At 34.9% G+C, this 11925-nt stretch overlaps 1 protein-coding gene across 1 annotated transcript; it reads right to left on the reverse strand.

Moving 5' to 3' along the window:
• Positions 1-3676: 3676 nt before the first annotated feature.
• cxcr3.2 (chemokine (C-X-C motif) receptor 3, tandem duplicate 2) lies at positions 3677-5582 on the reverse strand. Its single transcript, XM_048151760.1, has 2 exons — positions 5457-5582; positions 3677-5370 (listed from the first exon to the last, which is right to left on the reverse strand). Exons 1-2 carry the CDS (start codon positions 5493-5495, stop codon positions 4270-4272), a joined length of 1140 nt encoding a protein of 379 aa, XP_048007717.1. The 5' UTR covers positions 5496-5582; the 3' UTR covers positions 3677-4269.
• Between the last annotated feature and the right edge of the window lie 6343 nt (positions 5583-11925).

Here is an 11925-nt window from a genome sequence, read left to right on the forward strand (position 1 = left end):
AAAGCTCCCACATGTACCACGTGGCCGCTGTACCACCTGACCGCTGTAGATTCATTTAGACGTTGATAGTGGTGCCATGGAAACGCATAATTCCCAGTCCAAGGACCAAAAGGACGTGAACAACTCCGAATATAATGTCACGTGTTGTCATTTCAAGATTCCGGTAAATACGAGGTGACGTGAACGCAGCATTACAATGGCTGCTGTGTGCACGTGTCCGTTAAGACCACGAAACCATAGGGTGTCCCGTTTGTCAATTTTAGGTCTCAGAAGGGTGCTCACGAGCACCCCCTTTGAGGTCGATATGCGCCCTCGATGTGCACTTTTGACGAGCCCGTCGCACAGGTGCGGCTCTGCGGCAGACTTCTTCCCAACAGTCAAAGCGGCGTTAAGTCACGAAAGTGTGGACACGAAAGTAAGGAAGACGGTGAGTGTTCAGGGTGCCATTTGGGACAGGGCCTGCAGGCTCAGCAAAAGAGTGCATCGAGGGCGCATTTCGACTACAAAGGGGGTGCTCATGAGCACACTTCTGAAACCTAAAATGACAAATGGGACATCCTAAGGTCTCATGAACTTAACGGACATGCACATGTGGCAGCCATTGTAAGTCCACAAGACCCAAAGTGCATATGAAGTGTGCCATTTGGGACAGGGCCGATGTTATTCCGAAGCCCAAGCCGTCAAACCTACGTCATCAGAGAAGGGCCGTCATTCCAGATGGGAAGTGCATTTTCAGATTTTTATTAAAGATTACGAAGACTATTTTTATTTATTTATTTATTTTTTGTTTATTGACAGATTATTGCACAGATTAATTGTTTACCACAAAACTACGCAAACAAAGTAAATATTTTGATTTCACGATGACTTTAACAAAAGAAACATTACACAAATAATTAGGTATAAACCACTTATAAAACCGTAAGAGAGAAAGAAAGAAAGAAAGAAAGAAAGAAAGAAAGAAAGGAAAATGATCGAATAAACTTTGTAAAGCTCACAAACTTTTAAGGTCTTCATGCTTTCTTATCCATAAAGGGTATCTATAATTGTCCATGTACAGCATTATTTCAACAAAACAACACCACTGTGTTTCTTATATTAGTGAACTTGTATTTATGATTGTGAAATTTGGTCAAAAATATGAGTAAATTATTATTTTATTTTTTCATCTTCTTTACGATAATCAGTGAAGCAAAAAAGTTTTTTTTTTCTTTCATAAACGTGAGAGCGGTCTTAAACACTAATTATTTTCACTGATACATTTCTGTACCACAATATAACTGAATAAGTACAATGTCATAATAAATGTAGGCTAATGGTTTCATGATAATCAATTTAGAAATACAGTTTACATTTATACTTATGTAAAAAAAAAAAAAAAAATCTATAAATAATGATTTACTGGACAAAATCTGTGAATAAGCATAAAAGAGGCTTAGCCTTATTTCTGCAATCTCTGGGGTAATAACCAAAACTCCTCCTCCAGCATAGTAACTATTATTCTGAAAAGCTCTATTATTGTTTTTGGAGGTTATTGACAATAATAAATAAATAATAAAAAAAACTGGCAGCAAAAGATTAAAAATATATAAAATGAGGACCACTTGAAAGAACAATATTCATAAACTTTCCTCTCCATTGGATAACAACTGAGCTCGACAATGGCAGGTTTTATTCACATAAAAATGACAATATACTGTAATAAGCAAAAGTGGCCTACATAAATGAATATAAACAGCTGACAAGGTAGCATTTAAAAAAATACAGAAAGTTTATGGGTCATTTAATTTCTTATTCATACAGTAAGCGGAAGTTTAGGAAGAGTAAACTACTCTCTTTAATAGTTTAGTGAAACTCAGCAATACTTAGTAATACTTACTCAGCAAAAAGTCCCCAGTTTTCTGTCCTGCATTACCATTTTTCCTATTCAATCAGGACATTTTGCTGTGATGAATCGTTAGGGCTTGCCCATTTTATTTAATAGCCAAAAAGGCTTAAATTTGCCACTGAGATGAGCCATGCTATTGCTATAATGGGGTCAGAGTTTGGCTGGTTAGCGTATACCTCGAAGCCAAATGTCATGAGCCACAGAAGGCCATATTTGAAGATTATGAGAGCCTTTTTTTCCTTCAGTGCTGTGGCTCAGCATATACCACAAATGCTCACAGCCCCCATGACTTCCTTTTAGCGTACTAATCCTTATGCTTATGTATCTATAATTGTCCATGTACAGCATTATTTCAACAAAACAACACCACTGTGTTTCTTATATTAGTGAACTTGCATTTATGATTGTGAAATTTGGTCAAAAATATGAGTAAATTATTATTTTATCTTTTCATCTTCTTTACGATAATCAGTGAAGCAAAAAAGTTTTTTTTTTCTTTCATAAACGTGAGAGCGGTCTTAAACACTAATTATTTTCACTGATACATTTCTGTACCACAATATAACTGAATAAGTACAATGTCATAATAAATGTAGGCTAATGGTTTCATGATAATCAATTTAGAAATACAGTTTACATTTATACTTATGTAAAAAAAAAAAAAAAATCTATAAATAATGATTTACTGGACAAAATCTGTGAATAAGCATAAAAGAGGCTTAGCCTTATTTCTGCAATCTCTGGGGTAATAACCAAAACTCCTCCTCCAGCATAGTAACTATTATTCTGAAAAGCTCTATTATTGTTTTTGGAGGTTATTGACAATAATAAATAAATAAAAATAAAAAAACTGGCAGCAAAAGATTAAAAATATATAAAATGAGGACCACTTGAAAGAACAATATTCATAAACTTTCCTCTCCATTGGATAACAACTGAGCTCGACAATGGCAGGTTTTATTCACATAAAAATGACAATATACTGTAATAAGCAAAAGTGGCCTACATAAATGAATATAAACAGCTGACAAGGTAGCATTTAAAAAAATACAGAAAGTTTATGGGTCATTTAATTTCTTATTCATACAGTAAGTGGAAGTTTAGGAAGAGTAAACTACTCTCTTTAATAGTTTAGTGAAACTCAGCAATACTTAGTAATACTTAGTATTACTTACTAAGTAATACTTAGTAATACTCAGCAAAAAGTCCCCAGTTTTCTGTCCTGCATTACCATTTTTCCTATTCAATCAGGACATTTTGCTGTGATGAATCGTTAGGGCTTGCCCATTTTATTTAATAGCCAAAAAGGCTTAAATTTGCCACTGAGATGAGCCATGCTATTGCTATAATGGGGTCAGAGTTTGGCTGGTTAGCGTATACCTCAAAGCCAAATGTCATGAACTAACAGCCACAGAAGGCCATATTTGAAGATTATGAGAGCCTTTTTTTCCTTCAGTGCTGTGGCTCAGCATATACCACAAATACTCACAGCCCCCATGACTTCCTTTTAGCGTACTAATCCTTATGCTCTTAGGTATACTCATTTAAATAATGTTTTCATGTCAAAAATTTACACATTCATTTTTTTGAAAATTGTTTTAGTACTAGATATAAACTTTCACAATTCTATAATAGAAAAGTAATTCTAATAGTTGAAACAGAAAGATTACACCTATTGCTTTGTGTTTCCTTTGTGGCTGTCATTCTCAGAATAAAATACATCTTCGGAGTGTAACATCCTCCCAACTACAGCTGAACAAGAACAATAAAGGAAGTGAGTCAGACAAATCTTTATTACAATTTTAATGGAACATACACTTTATCAGAGGTGGCAACACAGAACAAAAATACCAATAAAAATGTTTTACAAAAATTACATTAGGAGAAAATATCCTGTCATCTTCATTTCTATTATGTATGTATGTCATCAACTTAAAATAAAAAACAAAATATTAATAAAAAGATAAACAAAGCTCAATTTGACGTTGCAGTGTTACATGTTAAGAGTATTTATAAAAGAGAAAAATAAAGAAAGAAGATGTGGAGTCAGAAAACATGTTTTCAGTTCCTTTTTTGTAACACTAAACCCAGACAACTCAGAGGGTGATTCACTGGAAGGGTTTCAATACCACAAAAAATTTCGCTGAGGTAACAAAATCAACAGCATTTTACAAATATGTTTTTTTTTTTTTTTTTAAATTGATGACAAAGTCTTTTGGCTGTGCTGCACTGATGTATAAGAAAATGCCATCTTTTGAAAAAGAGAACATGGAAAATTTCAGTTTTAATATCACTCACTATACAAACTGAAATCGTGGTTACTTTCCAATCCCAAATAAAAACAACAATCACTCCTCGTGTTTATGTCATTTGCACTCTTTTCAGGCCATGACAGAGAAGTACGAAGTATTCTCACTATCCACTGAGCTGAATGATCCATTAGGCCTGCGGATGGTTGATCCCCGACCGTTTGCCCATCCTGCTAATCCGAGGCACCCCTGGGGTCCTAAAACAGCCTTGCACATCTGGGTGAGCTCACGACGGAACTTCACCCCCACGAGGCCGTAGAGTAGTGGATTTAAAGCGCAATGCGCCAGCCCCAGGCTTTCGGTCACCAGAATGCCCACATCCAGCACCCTATTCAGCGCACAGCTTTTGACAATGACCCCGAACATCTGCAGGCTGTCGGTCAGCCGAAGGGCATTATAAGGTGCCCAACTGACCACAAACACAATGACCAATGAGACGATGAGCCTTAAAGAGCGCCGTTTCTGCCTACGCGTGGCGTGGCACAGTGCTTTGAAAATGCGAAGGTAGCAATACAGCATGACCAGTAGGGGTAGTATGAATCCAAAAATCAAGCTAACCAGCTGCATGCCAATCTGCCATTGCTGGAAGTTCTTTTGAGAATACACTGTCTGGCACATCATCCGGTTAATTCCAGGTACGTTCTCCACCTTACGGTAGAACACATCCACCATGGCCAATCCCAAGCAGACGACCCAGATGATGGCGCAGGCCAGCTGAGCGTGGCAGGTCTTGCGTCTCCAGCTGATATTGATGGCATGTACGATAGCCAAGTATCGGTCAAAGCTGATGCAGGCCAGGAATAGCACCCCACAATAGACATTAAGCGAGAACACCGCTCCGGTGATTTTACACATGAACACGCCAAACACCCACTCGTTGATCCACTCGACAGCGAAAAATGGCAATGTGACAGCCAGTAGGAGGTCAGAGACGGCCAAATGGAGCAGGAAGGTGTCTGTCAGTGAGAAGGAGCAGGGGCTGTGTCGAGACTGCCGATAGCGGCGGATCACACACAACACTAGAACGTTACCGACTAGGGCCAGGATAAAGACTAGGATGTAAGCTATAGGGGCAAAGCGACCAAGAAACGCCCATGTTTCCTTCAGATTGCAGGGGGCAGCATCGGCATCCTCACCATCATTTCCGTCATATCCATTGTAGTCATATGAGTACTGTATAACAGAACAAATGATTTTCAGTATTTTTTTTTTTTTTTTTTTTTTTTTTTAATTTCTTGTTTTTTTATACCATCACTCACCTCAACGTAGATGTCCGTGGATGTTGTGGAGTTCATCATGATGTGCTTCAGAGAAGTGAGACATACAAGTAAAATAGTGGGCACGAGATTCACTCGTCTCTCACGCTATCTTGTCTATATGTCTCTCCTTTCTTTTGAGAAAATTTCGGTAGAGAAAAAAAACAAGGATAGAGAGCGAGAAGTCAGAACACAGAAACCGAATCCTACATTTTCATATAACCACTGCAAAGAGGAACTGAAGGCTGCATCCAGAGAGAAATAAAACTGAACTTGTTTGATTAAAAATAAAACACTGAAATCCCCAATTTGCTGAGGGCAGACATAATCAAAACGTTTCTCAAAAACACCTTTGCAATTTAAAAGATAGAAAGCTGGTTGTGACAGGTTAATTGTTATGAAAAATGTTGGATGATTTGTAATGATAATAAGTTTATGATGCAAAAGCGGGAATAATAGAGTACAACTATAGGGAACTGAAAGTGCTGAAAATTGACATTGCATAAGTTTGGCATATGCAATGAAACAAAATAATGAAAAATAATATTTTTACAATTATGTGCCATTACATATTGTATTTTGTTTTTGCTAGAGTACAATAAAAAAAGCTAGAGTTTTGCTACGTCATCAAAAAGACAAGGAAAAGATTACTTGAATGAACACTAAATGGAAAATAGTGAAAATATGTATATGTGTATATATATATATATATATATTGATGCAGTTCATATCAAAACCATACTGCAGTGAATATATCTATATTTTAAAAGACTTAGTTGTATTGGAGTATAAATTGAATCAAAAATCTCGTACCTGTGCTCTCTGTGCTGTCTGTTCAGGACTTGTCTGGCCCGGATCAGATGGAGGTCTGGTTACTTCTGAGTGTTCAGGAAATGCGTTAATCTTAGGGCTTCCTGACTTCTTTTTCTCTCTTCCTTTTTTTGCACTCTCCACAAAACATAACATATATTGTTAAACATCACATATATTTTAACATCATATATGTATAATATATATTAAAGGAGCTTGTAAAACTAAGAAGCATTCTTTGTTAAAAAGTTTTCTCTTTTACTGCTCAGATCTGTTCTATTGCATTTTTCTCTAATAATATTCTGATCAGTCTTTGCTCTTAATAGACAGGAAGCTGATACTCTCAGTCTGTTCTAAATAAATGAGTGATACATGATGATTTGTTTATACTATTTACAGGTGATTTGACCAAACTAACTTGCAAGTAAGCGCATTATTAGATCTAGTACTTGGGTGTAATTTGGTGAAGTGGTTAAATGATATGTTTGCATTGTAATATTTCTGAATTGGATATAGTTTAGTTTACAACAATAAAGGTTTTAAAAGGAAAAGATTTTCATCTACATCAAACCATAGTTTTGTGGCGGTGATCCGGTATATTTCAGCTGCACCCCAATCAACCAAGTAGCTAATCTTTTTTCACACTATGAGATCATGCACAGTGTTGCATGTTATGTTTTGTAATGAGGGCACTGTCACAGTATAATTGTTTTTCCATTCATTTCACTCTCTAGGTTTAATTCTCAAAAGCAAGAATACACTGTAACTTACAGGCCCAATAAAGTATCTTGACTTTATAAAATGAGTCTCTTAAACCATCTGGTTAAGCCAGTGCTATGGTTGAGTTATGTTTACTGGAATTAGTGCACACTCTTTAATTTCTACTCCGATCTTTGACACCTTCTCAGAAGATTAACCACATCCTATATGTCCACATCAGCCCTAATGTAAATGCAAAATAGTAAAGCAAAGCAGCCAGATTTCACTATTAACATACTACATAGGATCTCTATTTTTAACAAAAACTTTAAAAATACAGTATCTGCTTACAACAGAATTAAATATTCCACTTCCAAAATGAGAATGATGTACTGATGACTGCATGGTAAAAAAAGATCCTACATATGTGTAACATGCGTAGGCAGGCAGACAAAGATGAAGATGGGTAACTTCCCAATACAAGGTTTAACAACAGAATCCAAAATGGCAGCGATATACAGATATAAACTGAAACGAGACCAGACAAAGAACAACAGAAAGGCAGGGACTTAAGTAGTGAGGATAACAATGTGATTAATGATACACAGCTGATAAACATGAACTCATAATGATGGTGACCATGGAGACTGATGAGTGGAGAGAACTAATAACAAAGGAACACAGGAACCAATGAAAATCAAACAAAGAGTCCGAAACAAACAGACATGTGACAATATGCTATACAGTGGAGCATATTTCTTATTCATATTCAATATGAGTTTTCCAAATTGTGGTTTAGATTTCAGTTCACAAAATCTACCAATGTGCTGCTAAAACCAAAGCAGTATTTTGTATGTTTTAAGCAGGGCTGTCATTAATTAGGCTAATTAATATTTTCAGGTTAATGCCTTAAAAATATTTAACGTAATTAAAGGGATAGTTCACCCAAAAAATGAAAATTATCCCATGATTTACTCACTCTCAAGCCATCCTAGGTGTATATCTTCTTTCAGATAGGAGATATATTTAAAAATATCCATAGTCCTCCAAGGTTTATAATGTACGGAAGAGGATTAGGGCCAAGCAATAATAAAAAAAAATAAAACCATCTCGAGATTAAAGTTGTTAAATTTCGAGAAAAAAGTTGAAATAAAATGTTGAGAATAAACTTGTTAAATTACGAGAAAAAACTCGTTAAATTTCGAGAAAAAAGTCGAGATAAAATGTTGAGAATAAACTCGTTAAATTACGAGAAAAAAACTTGTTAAATTTCAAGAAAAAAGTCGAGATAAAATGTTGAGAATAAAGTCATTAAATTACGAGAAAAAAGTCGTTAAATTACGAGAACAAATTCGTTAAATTATGAGAAAAATGTCATTAAATTTCGAGAAAAAAGTCGAGATAAAATGTTTAACAATCATGTCAATAAAGCTCTAAGCTATTTCTGTAGGCCTACATCAGTAGGTGGTGATAAATTTGCATTTGTTTTACATGTTATAGTGAGTCATTAAATCATTGACTCAACTGATTCATTAAAAACACTGACCTCTGGTTTCACAGACAAGGCTTAAGCCTAGTCCCAGACTAAAATGCATGTTTGAGCTGTTTTATCTGAAAGCAACTTGCACTGACATATCATAAAATATGTCAGAGCCATTGTTTTATCTCAAGATGCACATCAGTAGCCTAATGTTTTTTTGTTTTTTTTTTCCCTATGGCATGTTGATAAAAACTACTGAAATGCCCTAATCGAACTAAGGCTTAATCCTGGCTTAATCTAAGCACTTAATCAAACCGGGCCTGAATCGTTTACAAATGAAACTGTGGACATGAACGAAATTCACTCATTCACTTAGGCCTACGATTCGTTCACAAACCCTGATTCATTCCTCATCGAAACACCACAAATTATATCTTTATAATTATACTTACTATAGACTAATGACTAGCCTAACTTAAATGAAATATTATAATAAAATGTAAAAAATTATGTTAAAGTGAAGTTGTTTTATGTATTGTTGCATATGGGGTACAGGCCCACAGAAATACACTGATAGAGTGAAAGCTTAATTGGCATTGTTGGGCATTTATAGTATGTAAAAAAACATACATGGTACTTTAAATATTAAAATAGATAAGATACAGAATGTTAATTGGGTAAAGAGAAACATTAAATGAAGGGGAAAATAAATTTATAAATTAGCATAAATTTACTATAATAGCCTTAATACTGAGACACTAATTTGGGAAAAGTGTGCTGTTGACTTGTTTAAAAGCTTAAAGCTGAGGACTTGCAACTTCACTTAGACTTGTCTGTCTTGACTCAGGACTTGACTCAAACTTGAGACTTAATTGTGACTCACAAAACAATGAATTGGTCCCACCTCTGTAATTTCTTACTTATTGTGAAAATGAATGAGCAAAAAAAGAAAAAGAAAAAAAACTTAGTGGGGAAAAATGAACTGACAGCTTTCATTCAAACAGAGAGAGTTGATATTGACAGAGAACCATCACAACTATTTATAAACATTATATTAATAGACTATTTTAAGTTTATAATTACTTAATAATAGTTATTAGTGATGAATGATCACCAATTATTATGACCAAACTGACAGACATATTTGTGATCTGCAATGAATCTGTTCACCACAGAGCAGCAGTATTTATCTATTTTTCCTGTCACACACATGCAGGAACTGTGTGTCTAAGGTACAACAAATGTAATCTGAGGGAGATTGAAATCATTTATCACAGCAAATAAAAGGAATAGATGGATGTTTGCTCAGTATTTCCACTTGCCCATTCAAATAGGTCAATATATTAATTCAAGTGGCACTCTCAGTCCAACGCAACTTAACAAAATATAACTCCATCAATTAATATTTACTTATTTTGTCAGTGACAGTGTCATTATTTTTGCATCACAGATGTAATAAAGTAAAAGATACAGAAATGTCCATACAAGTTTACATTTAAACAGTTGCTTATGTTCCTGACCAGAGCTTCTTGTTTCTAATGCCATTGAAACAAGCATGGTGTTTCAGATCCGTTACTTGATCCCTGTCTAAAACATTTGAAACTGTGGAGCGTTTATGGTTGTGCAACATATCTTCAGGCATTGTGCAATCATGTGCCTTGTGCACGTCTGTATGTGGTTTTGTGATCAGAATGAGAGGGGAACTTACTGTAGAATTTGCACAATAATCTTGAAATATTAATTTAAAACACATTGCATGCTATACATTTCTTCTTTTCACATAGGCCTAAATAAAGTGCTTTTATAGGTTAATGTGTGAAATTTCCTATTCTCAGATTACTTTGGGTGTTTCTTTTAAAGAGATCATTTACTTAAGGGGCAGGAGGCTGATTGTTGTATTTATACAAGCTGACTTCACAGACGCAGGTGAAAAGGCAAAGAATGAGTTAGCGTTACAGCAGTGCAGAACAAGACATTGGGTAAGAAAACCAGAGACATGCCCTGATGTTTAAACAATCAAGTCAAACAGCTCAACACAGATTCATTGCACTATTCTGAAACTGTACGTCTCTTTGTCTTCTTGTCCTCAAATGTTCTTAGATATCTAAAGATGTGGCAACTAATCCACAAATCTTGGTCTATTAATCAGTATTCTACCTAAGCTGATTTTAACTGATCCACCAAATCCCTTAACTGTTTATAGTTTGTGTATACTGTGCTCCTACTGTATGTACGTAAACATCCCCTGATGACTTTTTAATGAAAATGCACGTGGACCTACTCTAAGAAAACACTTTCGTAAAACTCATGTTTTTAGCCGTATCATCCTCAAAATGTCAGTGTGAACGTGGTCAGACTATGACTCAAAGCCCTTTCTGGACGAGTTTCATGCATTCTTCCCTAAAAATCTTTGCAAAGAATACAATAGTCACGTACCAATTTAAATGAGCTTCCCTTTTTAGTTACCTTAGTATTTTGTTTGATTCTGATTCCTGTGGACATCAAAATTCAAAGTAATGCCTTTCAAAAGAGAACATGGTTAGGCCTGAAAAATCAAAGTTCAAAATTTACAGTCATGTTTTTCTTTGGTTATCGATTTTAGTCTTTTGCTATATGAAAGGGTTAGCATAATCTTTATAGGTATGGTTTAGTTCAAGAGCGAGTGCCGACTTTTTCAACTACACCCACCCCTGCCATAATATAACCAACACAGCCGGTAAATTGTAGGCTATAGAGGTGCAGAGACTAAATCCTAAAATCAAAGACAAAAAAAAAAAGAAAAACCATGGCATGTGTAGGCTTTAATGTGTACACGACGATTATAACAAAGAACAGCCTTTCATTCAATAATCCAAACAAAGCAATCCACAGGCAAATATCACAGGGAGAAAATAACAACCACATGACCACAAACGACACCGTACAATTATCTGAGGAAACAATATACAGAATAATCAAAGTAAAACAGAATAGGTGTAGTGCTAATTAACAACCAAGGAAACTAACTAGGGAACAGAACTCAGGCAAAGAGGGAACAGAATGAAAACTCAATGAAACTAAACAGACAAACTACACATTACAGGTTTAAAGTATATCCATTTCCTACCTGCAAATGAAAATCATTCTCTGATTGTTCTTATGTTCTGTTAGCAATGTTGTTTACATGTTGCCAGATTATGTATGTCAAAGATGTGGGGGATTTTTCACAAATTGTTTTTTTTAGAAAAACATGAAAAATATTATATATATATATATATATATATATATATATATATATATATATATATATATATATATATATATATATATATATATATATATATATATATATATACAGAAAAACACAGAATTGTTGACATTTTTGCAGATTTATTAAAAAAGAAAAACTGAAATATCACATGGTCCTAAGTATTTGACCCTTTGCTCAGTATTTAGTAGAATCACCCTTTTGATCTAAAACAGCAATGAGTCTTTTTGGGGAAG

This window comes from Megalobrama amblycephala, linkage group LG13, assembly GCF_018812025.1.
Source record: "Megalobrama amblycephala isolate DHTTF-2021 linkage group LG13, ASM1881202v1, whole genome shotgun sequence".
NCBI classification, from domain to species: domain Eukaryota; kingdom Metazoa; phylum Chordata; class Actinopteri; order Cypriniformes; family Xenocyprididae; genus Megalobrama; species Megalobrama amblycephala.

Bases quoted from the DNA above. Each gene is read 5' to 3' on its own strand.
- cxcr3.2 (XM_048151760.1), bottom strand. From the start codon at position 5,495: ATGATGAACTCCACAACATCCACGGACATCTACGTTGAG. The intron at 5,371-5,456 runs GTGAGTGATGGT...TCTGTTATACAG, and splicing joins CCACGGACATCTACGTTGAG to TACTCATATGACTACAATGG.